Genomic DNA, 18817 nt, shown 5'->3' with positions numbered 1-18817 from the left:
ACATTTCCAGAAAGGAAAAAAGTACAGACATCTTACTGTGTTGAAAAATTACTTCATTGAATTTTGTTCCCTTTGTTGAATAGCTTCTGACAGTCTTCTGTGCATATATGATGAAAACTATATTTGTTGTCTCTTGACAAGATTTTAGTGGTTTCATTTTCTTTCTTTTTTATTTTTTTTTTCTTTCATGTAGTAGTCATAGCTACCTGATATTGAGTAACAAAAAAGCCTTGATGGTCAGAATTTTGGCTGCCTTTCAGGTCTATGGCTTTTCTTCCTCAGCTGCTCTGACAGTGTTCAAGAGAAAATGAGTTGGTTCTTGGTTCCTTTGTTATCCTTGACTTTTTATCAGAATGTCCCATGTCAGATGCAGCATAGAAACCTTGAGGGGTTTTGTTGTGATGACTCAGTAGAACAATGGTGTCTATACCACATAGTGCTCTGTCTGTTTAGTCCATGTAAATTCTGCACACTTTTTTTTTTGGACTTCACCTTCCTTACCTGGTAGAACCTGGTGTATTATATTTATGGAGAGGGAAGTTAAAAAAAAAAAGGAGAAAAGTACTTGTAATAGTTTCTAGGACAGCAGCCTCTTGGTCTCACTTGATGATCCTTTTTTAATTTTGTAGTTAGTCTGTTACTGAGAAGCGTATTACACCTCTAGACATCTGGGGAAAAAAATCAGATTATTTAATTTTTGTTCAACACTAATTTCTTTTTTTAGCCATTGTATCAACAGGTTTTATATTACAGCCAGTGGCCATGCATGTGTATAACTTGAAGCCTGCCAGGACTTTGAACCTGAGAAGCAGTGTAGTATTTCACATATTAATTATAATAAAAGTATGGTCTAAACTACACTTCTTTTATGTTTAAAGAGATGAACTACAAATGTGAAGATTGGGAAGGTAAAGTAGAATAAACAGTCAGTTAAAAAAACATAAAGGAGCGATATGACATAAATGCTATGATAGAATATTAGAGTCCTTCAGGAGTATCTGTAGAAAGAACAGAGGAATCACAGAATGTCCTGAGTTGGAAGGGACCCACAAGGATCGCTGAGTCCAACTCCTGTCCCTGCACAGGACAACCCCACAGGTCACACCATGTGTCTGAGGGTGTTGTCCAGTCTCTTCTTGAACACTGTCAGGCTTGGGGCCGTGACACCTCCCTGAGGAGCCTGTTCCAGTGCTTCACCACCCTCTCCTTGCACTTGAAGGAGGAAAGTAGTGGTAGAAGGTAAAGAGAAAGGACAAAATTGCTACTCTAGATTTGGTGCTATTTCTGCTGCTTCCGAAAATTCTCTCAGCACTCTGATTTCCTTAGATCCTTGCTGAAGAAATGCTAGCACGAAACTGAAGATGTAGGAAGACAGGATGATATTTTTAGAACCTTACTACAAACTGTCATGTCCATTCTAAAGGACATAAAGCTTCAGGGATATGCAGAAACTCTTTTGTTTTGGTTTTATTAAAGGTAATTCCAGCTTTTGGCACCTGCAGCTCTTCTCTGGTGGTCTGGCTACCAGCAGCCTCTGCTTTTGCAGGGCTGCATTGCCAGACCTTCAGTATATCTGGTACTCTGTGCCTCAAAGAAGTTCAGAGTTAGTTACTCATGCTGTCAGCAGAGAGCTAAAGATCAAAAGTGAAAGTAGGAGGGGAAGAAAAGACAGCCAGTGCTGGGGCTGGCTGAAGTTCTGTGGGGTTTGCTGGTGCACACTTTGGGTTTCATACATGTACTTTAAACTAGTAGTAGTAGGAAAATAATTAATAATTTCTCCTTTCTTCAATCCCACAAGTAGATAAATGAAATATTAATTATGGAAAACATTGTCATCTTAGATATTATTTTTGTGCTACACTTAAACTTGCAGGAATTATCAGAAGACCAATCAACCTGCTGAACTCAATTGTACATCTGACTTGGTCACAAATGGAGACATAATCTAGTTTAGCATGTCTGATTAGGAGTGTCTTGATAGATGTTTGGTGTTTAGTATTTGCCTTGAACAAAGTTCAAGGAAAGAGATGGGTTTTTTTTTTTTCAGATTTTACTGAAGTATGTTAAAGGTTTTGAATGGAGACTCAGTAATAAAGGGCCTACTGCAGGAAGACAACCTTACCTAAGACAGTAACTAGGCATTTGCCTAATTGTGGTCTTCAGTGATTTAGCTTTAGTGAGTAGGTAAGAATCTAAAGAGTTGTGAATATTTCATTTGAAGAATGGAGTATATTTAATTTTAATAGTTATCTACATGCATTGATCAAGAAAAACTTCAGTCTAGGGTGGTATTTTTTTGATTCACTGTTTCCTGGGAGGAGTGTAGGGCTGCTGCCCAGTTGTGTAGGGATGGGGTCAGGAGGGCCAAGGCACAACTGCATCTGAACTTGACAGGGGACAAAGAATAATAATAAGGGCTTCCACTGGTATGTCAGCCAGAAAAGGATGGTCAAAGAAGGTGTACCCATCTACTCCACCCCTGCTCCCCCACCTCCCCAAAGAAACACTACTGACAAACTGGTAACAATGGATGAGAAGACTGAGGTACTCAACAACTCTGTTGCCTGAGTCTTCACTGTCAGGCTCTCTTGCCAGTCCTCTTGAATGAATGAACTGCAAGACAGGGACTGGAGGAGCAAAGTCTCTCCCACTGTAAGAGAAGATCGGGTTGTTGACCACTTGAGGACCCTGTACATATATAAGTCCATGGGACCTGGCGAGATGCAGGTCAGAGTCCCGAAGGAATTGGCTGATGTGGTTGCCAAGCCACTCTTCATGATATTTGAGAAGTCATGTCAGTCAGGTGAAGTCCCTGGTGAATGGAAAAAGAGAAACTTCACACCCATTATTACAAAGGGTAGAAAGGAGGACCCCAGGAACTACTGACCTGTCAGTGTCACCTCTGTGCCTGGGAAGGTCATGGAACAAATCCTCCTAGAAGCTGTGCTAAGGCACGTGGAGGACACAGAGGTGATTTGAAACAGCCAGCACAACTTTACCAAGGGCATGTCCTGCCTGACCAACCTAGTGGCCTTCTATGATGGAGTAACTACATCAGTGGACAAAGAAAGGGCTACAGATGTCATCTCTCTGGGCTTCTATAAAACCTTTGACGCCATCCCCCCAACACTCTTCTCTCTAAATTGTAGAATATGGATTTGATGGGTGGACTGTTTGGTAGATGAGGAACTGGCTGGATGGTCACACCCAGAGAGTAGTGGTCAATGGCACAATGTCTGGGTGGACATTGGTGACAAGTGGTGTCCCTCAGGGGTCTGTACTGGGACCAGTATTGTTTAATATCTTCATCAATGACATAGACAGTGGGATTGAGGGCACCCTCAGCAAGTTTGCGGATGACACAAAGCTGAGTTGTATGGTTGACACGCCTGAGGGATGTGATGCCATCCAGAGGGACCTGGACAAGCTTGAGAAGTGGGCCCATGTGAAGCTCATGAGGTTCAACAAGGCCAAGTGCAAAGTCCTGCACCTGGGTCAGGTCAACCTCCAGTATCAATACAGGCTGGGGCATGAAGGGACTGAGAGCAACCCTGTGACCTCAAAGGTTTCACGAGACTCGTTGAGCTCACTATAGATGAAATGTGGAGTTCCCATGTCTTTCTGTTTCCTTCCCAAGAGTTTTCTCTTGACCTTTGTTTTGGCTCTACTGTAGCCATTCTCCCATGAGCTAACTTAGTGGAATAAAATGGTATGAAAACTCCAAATTTGGCTCAGTAAGTTTCTTCTTTATGAGTGAGTTAAACAGGGCCCTGGAAGGGTCCAGTGAGCTGTAGAGCTTAGAGCAGAGGAGGAGTGATACCAGGTGGCCAGAAATAAGAAAATCAAGGAGTTGGAGTTGAAGTAGGAGCAGCAATAGCAGACAGGGAGGATGGGAAGCAAGCCTTTGAGGTAGTAATGAGATATTAGATTGGCTCAGGGCCTGTAAAGCCACAGTTTAAGTTACCATTTGTAGTTTTTTCAAACAGAGAATAGCTATGTGTTTTTATGGATTTTCAGGAATGTATTGCAGATGCTATATAGGCACCATCTCTTCATTCCAGGGATGGTGTGCTCTCTTTAAAACTTGTGGCTTCCTGCTGATTAATTCAGCAGATGAGGCAGTTGAAAGGTCTTTCACACATTTGAATCTTTAGCCAAATAACATTTCTTTTTCCCCAGAGACATCATGATGACATTCCTACAACCTGGGAAGTAGTATCCCCCCAATTTTACTTTTTACAACCTTTGGCAGCCTGATCTCATCAGATACACAGCTCATACTATATTCAGCTAGAGCTGCCTCAGCAGAACTTTTTCATATACACTAACATTTCTAGACACATGTTGATTTATGGCTTCACAGCTTTCCAAAATACCTGGTATGGGGTGTTGTGGATTTTGTGTAATGGAAGGTCATGAGAATTGCATGAATAGACTACACTGGTGCATTGCTCAATTCCATTTAGCTATATACATCTCAATGTGAAAGTCTCCAGGTTTGTGCTGGTATAACAATGTGGAGATGAAAACTGTATTTGGTAGAAATAACTCATTGATGTAAAAACTTATTCGACAGTGTGGTCAGTTGTTCTACCTAGTAGGATTCTGGTTGAAATACTTGCATATTCATTTCAGACAAGAAAGATACTCCCTGGTTTACTTTAGCATTAGAAATAGTTCCTCTTATTATTTTATGAACATTTCCCAACTACAAACAGTGCAAAGCTTAACAAGCTCACTGTAAAGCACTTTCTCCCCTAATCTGTTGCTTTTGATGAAAATTCTGCTCATGCTTCTTTTCTTACTTATATTTGACTGATACTTAGTCGTTCTGCTGCAAACAGCCTTTTGCTCACTGTGTAAATGCTTCTTCATTATTTAATTCCACCAGCAATTGGTTTTGGAGGAAGAAAATTGAGTGGGTTGGTTTCATATGTCTGGTGCTCAGGCAATACCTTATGAATTGCGTGTTTCCTGCTGACCAGTCTGTAGTTCGCCAGCTTTGCCCACTGCAGAACAGACTGCTTTTGATTTCAGATGTCTTCCATGCCTTCCCGTGCAGCTGGGACACCTCGGTGAGCAGTAACAGCGGCTCTCTGAAAGCCGAGAGTCATTCACATAAGAGTTCACAGCTTATAAAAGTCCCACGGGCAGCTCTGTGGAAAGCAAAGTGAGTGGGTGAGCAGTGATCTGGCTTCTCTTGTCTCTTTCTAGCGAAGAGCAAGTTAGCAATTACTTTCAAGGTCACTGCCTTCCATTGGAATTAGCCCATCTTATATACTTTCACTTTTTTTAAAAAAAATTGCTTCCCTTAGATTTGACCCTCTGGGAAAGCCCCCTAATTTTTTTCCTGTGTTGATTCCATCTTGAGTAGCTGTGTGAGTCGTGAAAAAGTGGTAGAGCATCCTGCGCTGGCTGACACAGTTCTGGCAGCATCGCTATACACACAGGGCTGATGTAGCAAAGGCCTGTAGGGGCTTTTTTTGGAGGATGAGGGCATTTCTTTATCTTTGTTGTGTTGCTGACCAAATTTTCTTGGAGCTCAGAAAAGCAGAGGAATCGTGCAACAACAGGTCATGTAAAATTGTGAGCAGAATCTTCAAGTTTGAGCAGGTTCCTAACAAAATAAAGTGCACATAAGCAAGGCAGAAATTTCTCCCCATCCTAGTTGCATTCTCAAATTTGCTTTGTAAAAAGCAGAATACATGGAACTTATTAAGTTTGGTAGTGCAGTTATAGTTGCATTGGCTATATCTGTGCAATGGCGTTGCAATGGAGTATAATCTGTGATCTCACTATGGATCTTGCATGAGTCCTCTATTGTATGTAGTACTTTTGTTCATGCCGCTGTTGTTCCTCCTTTGTTTTTTATTCCCCACCTGTTACTTAGGAAGTAGCTCAAATGATTTCTCTCTTTGAAAAAGAATTGCGTTAATTACATTTCCATTCAGATGTGTATCTTACAGGTAGATTTTAGAAAGGTGTGTATTTCTAGAAAATATTTCCCGAGTTGATTAAATTGAAAGTTCAAGATAAGGTTCATGTAACTGAACAATATAAAGGGTGTATAAAAAGGAAGATGTATATATTCATACTACCTACTGGATTCCGTGAAGTATTTTTCTCATTACTGTTCATGTTTTTGAAGGATAAAGGCTTTTCTAACACCGTTGCCGTGCTAACTAGATTTCTGAAGAATAATTTTTGTCAGCTTTTGTTAATATGAGGAGGGCTCATTAAACAATATCAAAAGGAGCTGACAATATAGTACTAGAATGCATAGTTTGAGAAGTGGTTTCTTGAAAATGAGGCAAAAAATGTCATAATTTCCTTACAATGTTTTTTCATGTATGGTGGGCTTCACGACAGACTGTACAGTGTATTATGTATGTAATCAAAATTGACTATGATTGAAAATTTAGTTCTGACATTTTCACTTAATTGCATTTTAAAGGAAAAACAATCTCAGTGTACAAAATTCTTCATTCTGTAGAGACCTGTACAACTTTTATAAAAGTTAAGTGAACGCAATGCTTAATATGAAGAATATTCAGTTTAACTTTTTTCCCCCTAGCTCCAGTCATAGTCCCAGAAGATACAGCAAAATGTTACAGCTGTGAAATAACATTAAAATGCCATTTAATGTGTCAAGGGAAACTTTTTTTTCCCCTCAGATAAAAAGACTAGAATAAAAGCCTTTTCTTCTGTAGTACTCACAGGTTTTCAAATGGATAGAGACGGCTGTTGCTCGCAGCAGATTATACCAGATGCAGAGTTGCCCAGGGATGTGTACTTTGTTTGCTGGAGACAGGTCTTACTGTCTTGCCTCAAGGCATTAGGTTGAGTCTCTTAGACTATATAAGTAGTGATTTTTATCCTCTGAGTTACTGGAGTCTCACATGGTGCTATATGACATTTTTGGTAACGCATGAAGTAGGATTTTTTTTTTTTTAATTTTTTTTTTACTGGTTATGTAGAAGTAGGTGACCTCTATTGAAGTTTTGCAAAACTCTTAAATATTTACCACTGAAAGAAAAGAAGATTGCAGATTTAAGAGACGTGTTGCTAGGTTCCCTGCCTAAGAAATATACTAAATTAGCTTTTCATTGTAGTTCTTTATCTACAGAAATATTATCAAGGAAGAGACAAAAGGATTTGTATTTGTATTATACAGCTTAGCATGCAAGTAGAGGACCAATGAGTCTCTGTATGATGAATACCTGAAGATTTCCTGAAAGCCCCACTAAAACAAAATTGAATATTTTATAGAGATTTGCTGCATTTATATTCGGTATGAGGTAATAGGCACAATACATTTTCCTGTTATTTCACACTTGTCTGTGTGTAGGATAATTAATATTTTCTTTCCAAATACCTCATTTTAGTGCAGCAGCCAACACAAGGTATTTGGCAAGATGGCCTGTGCTCTCCTTTAATATTACAGTTTGTGTGTTCTTGTGAGATTTCATTTGAGCTATAATTTGCAAGTAAATTTGTCCCTATTATGCGTATGAAGTAAAAATTGTGAGTAGTGGAACTGTGTGTGGTACCAGTCTGGTGGGATTTTTTTGTTAAACTTGCATTTGCTGGATATCTCCAGATACTTAGGGCAGCATCCTTGAGCTTGTTGGATGCCACTTTCTCGAGGGAATTCAGTTTGTGGACAGCTCAAGCAAGCTGAAAAGTATAAAACTGCTGAAACAATTGTGCATTTTGGATAAGATAATTTTTCTGAAAAATGTTATGACATGTCTTAGCCTGTTCCAACATAACAGGCAACACTTCATGAATCCATATATTGCTTGAGAAAATATGGATTTACAAGGTTCCAGTTTGATACAAGTTTTGCCAGGAGGTTATGATACACCATGCAAGTGTGAAATATCGTTCTTAGAGCAAGCCATAATATGTCAGACCTAGCAAATCTGCTAAAGTCATTCAGTGCTTCTCTACTGTTTTGCACATTATAATGCAGTAGTCATGTTGGGTTAATGTGTTAATGGATGATCTTCAAAGTTTAATGGACATAAGCACGTTTTGCATCTCACAGTTTTGTATGGAGCTAATAGTTTTGTGCAGGGCTCCCTGTAGTTTCAAGATTCAGTGACAGCTTGGTATTCAGTATTGAATTCAAAGTGAGTAAAAATATTACTAATGAAACGAGCAGTGTTAACCATTTAATCTTAGTGTTTTGGTTTCCTGCTTGGTGCTAAGGTAGCATTAAAGCTAAGGAGTCATGTAAATTAGCATCCAGACAAATGTTTCTCTGCCAAAGGCAAGCAGTTAAAGCTTGAAAATGCTCGATATGTTTTTAAATAAACATGTACTTAAATATTTTTAAGTAAGTGGACATTTAAAATTAAACATTCCAAAGTAAACCTCAGAACACTGATGTAACTGCTTGTTTCTGACTGGTACTACATAAATGCTTATGTTGTAGGCTACCAGGTCCTGTCTGCATCAGCTGTCCCTTGCATTTGGTGTAACTTTTCTTGAACTGCACTTAATAACTCTGCCCCGTTCTTCTGGACCCAGCTTCTCTGCTATCGTGGAAAATAAAAGTTAACTGAACTCAATTAGGGCTTTCAAGATTGTACTTTTGTCCAAGGTGCACAGTGGAAATGGCCTCTGTAGACACTCCCCATACTGAGCCACGTGTGCTGTAGCCTGGGAGTTTCATAGTGGCTTCTTTTGGTGTTTTGGTTTGTTTGAGGTTCAAACATCTACAAGCTGCTTCCAGTCTGGGAATGTTTTAATTGTGGTTGCTTTCCTGTGTCACATGCACAATATGACTGCTTGTTGAAAATGATCAGTTTTCAAAATACTAACATACCATCTGTCTGTCCCTCTTTAGGAAAGCCCAAGAAGGGAAGAAGAAAGTGGTTTTAGCAGGGTGTGTTCCACAAGCCCAACCTCGTCAGGACTACCTGAAAGGCTTGAGTATTATAGGGGTATGTATCTTTATCAGTTAGAAATCAAAGGTTTTCATAAATGTTTTCAGTAGGTCAGTGTCCATATATAGGCTTTATTGACTTTCTGTTGGAAAAAGCAGCAGAGAAGCTTGGTACCTCCCCTGTTAGTCTTCTTGCGTTGTACAGCACTTAAGACTTCATGCATCCAGAGTGATTTGGTTTGATTGTGGTACAAGGGGAAAAGGAAAGTGATACTGTTGGTGGAACTGAGTACCAGTGCCATTTGTAGCCTGAAAACATCCAGGCATCATCCATCATGATGAAGATATCCATTGCCATATTCTTTTAAAATATCACAGTTTATTTGCTTTAAAAAGAAGGAATACACTCTTTGTTAAAATCAGTGGAAGAAGTGTTAAAAGACAAGAGCATATAAATTACACGGGCCCAGCTTAGCGGTGTTTTTTTTACTTCATGCTATTAAGCAGAATGGCAAATAGCAATGATTATTTTGTCTAAATTGTGGGAGTCTGAAGAGTTAAATCCACCAGTGACTGAGTTGTTAAACAGTTACCAAGCTTTACATTGCATCGGTAACCAGAGAGTTTTTGACTTAATTCGGTTAGTAAAATGCCTTCAGTATCCTTTGAGATGAAGTACTGCTGTATAATTGAATCACTTTTGTAAAATAATCATGAAAATCCAGGAGTCAAAGCACAAGCTGACAGTTTCTTCTTTGTTCAAGCCTTTAGAGTGAAACTGGTTGAATTTGTAAAAGGCATCTTTGAGTTGAAGCACTGCCACTGGATCCAGTGTGTGAGAATTACGGTGAACTGTCCTGTATGACATTTAAGTTAGAGCAGATGACTGTGCAGCATCATTGCTGCGTTAAAATTCTAAAGAGGTCGACATGTTTCCACTTCAGTGTCACGAACTCAACTTGAAACTAAGATTTTGTAGGAACAAAATCAACAAAAGTGTTCCAAAGCTTTCTCTTTCATTAGAAGATTGTACAAGACACAGTTGTTCTAAGTAATTTAGAAGTAAAACAGGTAACACGTGATTTCTGAAAATTAGCCTCTTCATTTTGGTACCTAGAACCAGTGTTTAGTCAAAATATCTGTAGTTTTGTATTTATTACAGAAAGATTTCTGCTAGGAGTTCAATTAGGCTGTTAATGCAGTGTTCCCAGGTACTTTTGAATTGGATGTGAAAATATTGAAATGTGATCTTTGCAGCAAGGACACTGTCTTCTAAATGTCATTGCTGTGGTAAAACTTACTGTTCTTTAAGTAACAGATGCTTCAGCTCAGAAAGGTCCTAAACTTTAGGCGTAACTATTAACAGAAGCAAAGGAAAGAGCAGATATTGCCCATGTTTTCAGGTTGTATATTTAAGATTTTCTTCTCATTTTACAAAAACTGTATGTCACGGGGTGGCTGTAATTAAAGGATAAGAGTTTTTATCTGACCATTGCAAAACATTTTTGAAAGGCAGTTTTGACAGAATTGAGAAATAGAAAATGTTCTGTTGGCAGTAGGATATTGATTCTGCTTTAAAATTTTAAGCATTAAGAGTACAGTTTTGGAAATCTTGCTTCACCACCAGCTTGGTCTCCTCTTCAACTTGTCTGAGAGATAGAGTTGATTTACTGTTGCTTAGGTAAGCTCTGCTTGCCTTTTTTTTTTTCTTTAGGACAGTGTTGTCTGAGAATGTGGTTATTTACCAGTAATTACAACTCCCTTGGGGTGGCTTTCTGAAGTAGTCAGAGTGTGTCAGGGGGCTCTTCGGCTCATCTTGTTATGACAGAGGAGGAAGTTGTGATGCAACTACCAGAGAACTCGAGTTGTTTTGATCCGTACTTGAGAAACAGAGGACTTACACTGTTCTGTATTTATTACTTGATTTGGACAGAAAGGCAGGAAGGGCAGCTTCATATCCCTATAACCGTTTGTGATGTTACTGTGCTTTTCTGTTTCTTTAGAGTCATTGCCACTTTTTAAAAATAATGTGGGTTGCCATAGGCGGGATATGAGGCAAACCATAACATAACATGGCAAGGTGAAGAAGATGTTTTCAGGAAGAGAGAAGCTTTAAGTAGTAGGTAGTTCCTAAAAAAAGGATATGTGACTTTGTGCTGATTATTTTGAGGGGATTATAGGGAAGGACTAGGGGGAATTAAAGATTTAGCAGACAGGTTATGTTCTGGGACTCATGAATGGATGTAGGTAGTTGTAATGTTTCCTCGCTTCCTGAGTTCCATACAAAGACACGCAAAACCATTTTTCCGCCTGGTAAACTGAACCATTGGAATCAGATTAGAAGTTTTGTTTCTTTGACACTTGCCTGACATTTTAAAGTATTTGGTGTCCAAATGATGCTGTGTGTTGGAACCCCTGGCCAGTTGGCTAAGGGTTCGTGGGCCTTAAGATGCTTCATGAGCACCATGTATCTGTACTTTGAAATCATCAGACTTAGTGGACATACATATGTATCCCATCAAAGGCATACAACAGCTCTACAGACGAGTGAATCTCTTGACTTCCTGAAGGGGAATGTCAACCCTAATTCTCCTTCCTTCCCTGTCTTTCCTGTTGTAACACACAGCATCGAAGACCAGTTGTCTGTCATCTCTGCTGTACACCCATTTCCCAAGGGAAGAATTTCAGCCCATTCTTTCATCTGAGCAAAATATATCCAGTGTCACCAAGGCTGTAATCCCTCTGTGTGCTGCTGCACTCCAGGTCAGAAGGTGCAGGTCCTGTGCATGGTAGAGTTACTGCAGATTCCTTGGCCAGAGTTGGGCCTGAAATCATTGCTTCTAGGAGAAACATATAGCCATGAAAACCTCTCTGCAGGGGCTCCCTGCATTCCCCTGACCTCCAAATAACCTTTTTCTGTGGCTGCTCTACTCTGAGGCAAGCTTGAGGTTTTTTTTTTTTTTTTTTTATATCCAGTTTGAAACAGTGGAGTGTGATTAGTGGAAGTGCTGAGCAGTCCCAGTAGCAGCATGTTAACCCTAGGAGCACTGCTGTAAAGTAAATGGTTCAGTATAAAACATGCTAAGTACATTAAAAACCCCAGGCATTTGACTTCTCAAACTGTACGTCTATAACTAGTATACGCTTTTAAATGTAATGCGCCTTAGTTTTGCATTTGTAAAACCATTTAGTGAGCAGAGCTTTAGCAGTGCCACTGTGAAAGAAAATCAGTGTAATCTTAGCAACATGCCAAACGCCTGTACATCTCTACTGCTTTGGTGTCCTAAATGAGGATGATGTATGATATTTCTGATGTTCTATTCATAAGAGTTTCAATGGTGTTTGCAAAACAGAGATAATGATACTTCCATACCTTGCAGTGTTTGTAAGGTCAGACTGCGTTAAAGATTGCAAGCCTCTCTGCTGCCCTTGAACTGGAGCCTTGCATAAATGCAAATATCCAGTGTGTACTTCATGAAAGACAAATTTGATGGAATTTTATTTTGAATGATGTGAATTAGCAGAGCTTCTTGGAAAGTGTGCTGAAAGCCTGGGAACAGGTGCACACTGTTCTTCTGTAACTTACAGCCAAGAATGTTTTTGTGCAAAATTCAGGCTGTCAGTACCACTCGGTTGACGTCGACTTTTGAATTGCCATGCTAATATTCAGATATGACACTTTAACCTAGGAAGTCGGGGAAGAATTGCAGTTAAGCACCTGCTTTTAAACTGAAAACTGGACATGCGAACAGAAACTATTCTTTTCCACAGCAGTTATGTACTGTCTTATGAATCAAAAGGTGTAGGAATTAATTTAGATAAGAATTATACTAAAGCTGTGTCAGTGTTTAGCAATAAAAATCGGTTGTTCATGGGCTTTTCTGGGGCAGCCTCCTTCCCTTTGAAGTTTGTGTAGAGCCTACTCTCAGAATACCTTCTTAAACCAGAATATGGCCCATTACTATGGTCACTGTTGTCAGCAAGGGTTTTAAACACAGATGTTATCCCTCTGAAGCCAAAGTGTCTAGTCACATGCCTTTTGAAGTTACGTATTAAGGCCTGGATTTATGCTGCCTAAGTGTACTGTAATTTGAGAGTCTGTTTTGCTCAGCTCCCTTAATGGTCAAGGAAGATAATGATCTCTAAGATAACTTAGATTTTTAGAAGATCTGAAGTGACTTTTGAAGCCGTATATTTCCCTTTTACTGGCTTTAGTGAGGGGATTGGCTGAGTAGGCTTTTAACATATGACAGAGCTGCCTACAGGAGGTGAGATGAAACTGTGAGTTAGTGAACTGGATTTATAATCTGTAGGATTACTAGTAGGGGGTTGTAGTAATCTAAGATTAATTTATCTGTGTAGTAACCAATTTGTTTGTTATGTATGTGAATGAAAACCAAAGATGGGTAGGATTTTCCCTAGATGAGAAAAAAAGATTGCTTTGCTTCACGTAGTTATGAATGTGTAGGTATGCTCATGACAAGGGTGTTCATAAGCGGCTGAGTGCTGACATTTGCTTTGACAGTGGCCTCATGCTGTGGAAGCAACTCTACCATGTCCTCTGTTTCTCTCAGGCATTGGCTGAGTTTTTTGTTTGTTTTGCGGTGTTTTTTTCAGTTAACATTTCTAGTCTTTGGTATTTCAAGTTTTTTCCCTCCTTCACTGGCTTCAATATCTTTTTTTGATAGTCACTTTCTGATACTTGATGTACTTGACTAAGAGGAGACCTCATGGGGCTACAGCTTCCTCACAAGGGGAGCAGGAGGGGCAGGTGCTGGTCTCTTCTCTCTGGTGACCAGTGACAGAACCCGTGGGAATGTCAGGAAGATGTGCCAGGGGAGGTTTAGCTTGGACATGAGGAAAAGGTTCTTCCCCCAGAGGGTGGTGGACACTGGAACAGGCTCCCCAGGGAGGTGTCACAGCCGCAAGCCTCACGGTGTTCAAGAAGAGACTGGACAACACCCTCTGACACATGGTGTGAACTGTGGGGTTGTCACACGCAGGGACAGGAGTTTGGACTCAATGATCCTTGTGGGTCCCTTCCAACTCAGGACATTCTGTGATTCTATGCTTACACATTGCTTGTGTTACCCCCTGAGAAATTTCTGTCTCTGGGTAGCTCAGTCATTGTGCCAGGGGAAGGACCGACGGGGAGGCTCTGGGGGTGATTCCTTGGGAGAGTTGTCACTGTCCTGTCAGCATCAGGGAAGCTTCAACCTTCAGACCTTCTGTGGTGGAAAGATGTTTCCTTCCATGCTGGAAGGTAGCTGAGTGTGGGGAGCAACTGCATTTGCTTTGGGGAGGGTTCCTGAGAAGCCTGGTTGTGAGGAGTACCTGGCTGCCATTTTTAGCCAGTGGTGGTAACTGTGTCAGTGGTTTTGAGAGCTGAAACTCATCACAGGGTGTAACCACAAACTTCTTGGCCAAAAGACAGTCACTAGTGGCAAGTGTCAGAGATCTCATGCTTTGTCTCTGATTTGTTTTTATTTGCTGCTGATTCTGCCAGGTTAATCTCAGTCACCCAGCAGAAACAACAGTTGCCAGCCAGGCGATGTGGATCCCTTGTGAACACTTAAAAAAATGGCATGTCAGATGCAGGAATAATTCTGCAATCTTATGATTTGGAGACAGCAAAGAGTGTGATGTATTCTGCACTCACATGTGTTGAGGTATCACTGTGCTAAGAAGCAAAAGGTAACTTGAAGGAAACTGCTGATTTGAATGTCAAGATGTTTCCTGACTCCTCCAGTGATTTTTCATCACCTGGGAGGCACTGTCTTCTGAGAATAAAGTTCAAGTCACAGTATAAGGAGGTATTTTCTGAAGAAATTGAAATGCTCGCTTTATAGGATTTAATCGTCTTCAAATAGGACCAGAATAGCCATTATCTAACAGGCAGTGGTATAAGTCCAGAAAACACGAGTGCTGTAGCAGAGCTGTCAAAGGGCCGTGTCCCCCTGGTGTTGGTATGCTGCCTGCCCTGACTCCATCAGAAATTATCGCTGGGCTGTATCAAAAGGAGAGAAAGTGAATATCTCATAGACTACCAGGAAGCCTTACACATTCCCACCTTTTTTGTAATACATTGTTGGGCCAGATCATTCCTCAGCCTTTTCAGTGGTGCAGCTTGAACCAAACAGCTTTTCTGGGGTGTCTCAGATGCTCAGATAGCAGACTCCATTAAAAGGCAGTCTGTGTTCTCCAGAAAACACTGGGTGTTCATGAACTGCTTGTTTTTACAACCACCCTCTATTTTCTTATCATGGCTGCAGCCACAAAGAGAAGGACACAGAGGCTACTCTCTCAGAAAAGACCATTAAGTCATTTGATGTCTTCACTATAAAGAGCTAACTGTTTGCTTCTGGGACATTTAGCACTTTTTACCTTGCTTTAATTGTAAGGGACATCTGAAGACCATCTCTCTTGTTTTGTGTTGATCCTATCACTTCAGAAAGAGATTGGTCCAAATATCTTTACCCACAAAATTCTTCTCTCTATATTTCAGTGGACACAACAAACTGAAAGTATATTTATTTAATTGTGAATCTTGTACAAGGTTTTGTCTTCCCAGATGACAGTGCAGGGTCTTTGCAGAGGTCTTGGTGCTTCCCTGAAGAGAATGTCAGAAAGTTTCTCTTATTTTCATGGTAGGTTCACGGATGCATTTTTCTAGATAGTTTTCTTTGGTCTGAGCCTCGCTGACTTCTACAGTGTACAAAATCTCAGGGTAAATAAATGTGCACCCTCTCACTTAACTGCTTGCTAGGAGTATTCAGAGTTTATAGCAGCTCTCTTAGGGGTTATGTTGTTGTTTTTTTCTGGAGTCCATCTCATGCTAAATGCTTTCAGGATGGTAATACTGATTCTGAGGCAACTTGGATCATGTCTGAGAGCTTGGAAGAATTTGTGTGACCATCCTCGACATGCACGTCTGTCTGCACTCACAGATCACCTTGGGTGAGACGTCAGACGTAGCACATCATAGGCCTGTCTTTGGACTGTTTACACCCACCAGTCGTCTGTTGAACATGATAGTGACAGTACAAAGGGATCTGGGGGACTTTGATGACAAATGACCTATGTGTGCATTTTGGTAATCCTCTTGCTAATTACTGTGCGTATTTGGAGAGCTCAGGGCTTCTGTCCCCCAGGGGAGTGCTGGGCTGTCCTGGGAGGTGCTTGGTTTGAAACTTGTGTGTTCAGGAGTGACCTGCAGCTTCAGCCGCGGTGTGGATTGCCTCATGTCTTTCTTGCATGTGAAAGGGCTGGATGCACAGGATTTGAGCTCTGATCCCACCAGGAAGGCTCAAAGATTTTTTTTTCCTGGTCTTTGTTTTAACTCAGGCTTCATGCTTTGATACAGCTCTCTTCTTTTTCCTTGCTTTTTGACCAGCCAGTTACCTGCTTTGGTTTCTCCATCCCATGGGCCTGGCTTGTGCTTTTGTCCTACGTCCATGTCAGCCCAGATTTCTGCATCACCCCTGATTTGTCATGTCTCGTTTATTTGTTTGTTTTCTGTAGTCTTGCTCAGCTGCCTCCTCCAGTCTGCCCTTAGCTTTTGCTCCATCCAGGCCCTAATGGAGAATGATTTGTCGTGGATAAAATGTCCACCATGGTACATGCTTATACTAGAAACAAGATCTCACAAGATCCATGAAGCCAAGTATGGTGCTCAAACTACATCCAGCAGTAGTGTACGTGCTGTAAGTCCTGAAGGTTTGGTTTATTCAGGTTCATTCCAGAGAAACATTGAGGAATGGTGTCTTTTTCCCTTCATACACCACTAAGAACTCTTAAGTCTTTGTGCTTCATGGGCTTCCTGATACCTGGTGGAGATATTATTGGGTCTCTGGTCAAGAAGGTTTGCAGATGCCTTTGATACTGCTCCAGAACAGAAATACCTGTAAGGTTAGTGAGGTGTGGAGAAGAGAATCCTGCAGGCCTCTGTATACCCAAGAAAATGTAATTGTCGTTCAGGTTAGGAACCAACCAGGTTTCTCTTGTTTTAAAATGATGATGAACTTAAACAGTTTAGTATTGAGATTTGTAGCAGTGATATTTTAGGCAATATATTTGGCACAGACTGTGTTTTCTGTCTATAGTTGTAAATTTGTATACTTCCGTTTTCAAGTTGCATTTTTTTTATTTTTAAAAAAATAAGTAGAAAGTCTATATGCAAGTATCTCAAGTCATTATTTTTTAACCCCTATCTTTAAGGGATGTGTATGCAAGTGCTTAAATACACGTGTTCCACACAAATGCTAATGTGTGCTTTCTTTACAAGTAGATTGCTAAATACTGACGTATATCTGTCATATGAATGCTTGTAATGCATAAAATGATTTAAATATATATATATATATTTATAAGATTATTAAAATGTCAATAGTAATGATACTTTAAATAACATAATTTCTAGGATTCATAAGTAATATGCTGTATTCAGAAACCTGAAGTGGCAGAGATTTGGGTTTAGAAAAGGCTGTATTTCAAAAGGTTTAAGGAAAAAAAGAAGTTGTGTTACATGGACTTAATCCAACATCCAGACAAGGAAAGGAACAGACTCCCACTGACTTTAGTTAGGAACTCTAGATCAGACACCAACTACAGATGAGCTTTTTTTGGTTTTTTTAAGCTGCTATTAGACTGATTGGAAAATGAATGTGAAATATAGATGATTGTGCAGAGGTTTGTTTACAGGAAATTACAAACTTGGTGGTTTAAGGGCACAGAGATTTAGTGGCTTTGATGCAAAAGATCCAAGTTCCAGGCTCCTCGTTGCAGACCAGGTTCTGCTTTTGAAGCCCCTGCAACTTGTGCTTTTGTGCTTGCTCTTGAGGCAAACCGCAAAAGAAATGACTGCAAAAATCATACTGAATCGATTTCATATAATGTACAGCTTAGAGAAGCAGTGTTTAAAAAGGAATATTGTGGAAAAATTATGGACTGATGTGTGCAAAGTAGGACTTTCTGTATTTGGCTTTCCTGCAATATATGTAAGCATATATGCATGTTTATAGTTAGACATTACATAGAATATACACTTTGCATGGAAGTTGAAGGAAGAATCTCAGCTTTCAGAATTTGACTGGTAATGCTGATGCCTTCTACTTAATATACCAAAATATCTATAGTGTATGGACCCGTAACTTTTTCTAGTAAGAAATAACTAACTATTTTTCATGTTATGGGTGAATTTTGGCAAGTGTAACGCTATAACTCCTTCCATTTCCAACCAGTACCACGAGTAAGTCCAGGACAAGGTCTTCTTCCCTTGAATTTCACCACAGTGTTTTCAATTTCTTCCCATATTCCAGTCTCTTTCCCCTGCAATACTTCCTTATTTTTTCCCACTATATCCACCCTCACAGTATCCTCAGCTTCTCGTTATGTTCTCTACCGTCTACTATTTTGGAGTTTAGAGTGGGGAGAGGGAGCCCATGGGGGCTGTTTGAGCTGCCCAGGTGGTGACAGCCTGGGTGACCGTGGCCTTTCAGAGACCACAAGCAGCAGTTAAGGCCTGAACTATTTTCTAGCGTCCCACTTTTCTAATCATCTGGTGATTTTTGCCAAACATACAGGACAAAATTTGGTTTAAGTTAGGTGGTGAGTTTTAAGGTTACATTTGGCAGCTGAAGCAAGATGCACAGAAAAAAAAAAAAAAAGACTAAAAATATAGCCCCAAACTCTTTACTCCCCCTTAATCCAGAAGAACACACTTTTGAAAGAGGAGTTTATATTAAGTATATCCAGTTGTTGACTACTTGGATATTGACCTTCTGACTTTTTTTAGGTTCAGCAGATAGATCGTGTAGTAGAAGTTGTGGAGGAAACTATAAAAGGTAAGCATCACACTTGAAATAATAGCAGCTAGTCTGAAAGACATAAGCATTACCTAGCACAAGTGCAGCTGTTGTGTTCTTT

The 18817-nt window shown here is 40.1% G+C and overlaps 1 protein-coding gene across 4 annotated transcripts in view; it reads left to right on the top strand.

The window, feature by feature from the left end:
* The window catches only part of CDKAL1 (CDK5 regulatory subunit associated protein 1 like 1), a 416136-nt gene that overhangs the window by 118371 nt on the left and 278948 nt on the right, over nt 1-18817 (top strand). For all 4 annotated transcript variants that reach the window (XM_065055192.1, XM_065055194.1, XM_065055191.1 and 1 more), the window contains 2 exons: nt 8855-8951; nt 18687-18735. In XM_065055192.1, coding sequence (XP_064911264.1) covers nt 8855-8951; nt 18687-18735 — 146 coding nt within the window. The remainder of the gene's footprint in view (nt 1-8854; nt 8952-18686; nt 18736-18817) is intronic.

Source organism: Columba livia, chromosome 2 (assembly GCF_036013475.1).
Source record: "Columba livia isolate bColLiv1 breed racing homer chromosome 2, bColLiv1.pat.W.v2, whole genome shotgun sequence".
Lineage (NCBI taxonomy): Eukaryota > Metazoa > Chordata > Aves > Columbiformes > Columbidae > Columba > Columba livia.
Note: the sequence above shows the minus strand (reverse complement) of the source record. Positions and strands in the feature narration are given on the sequence as shown.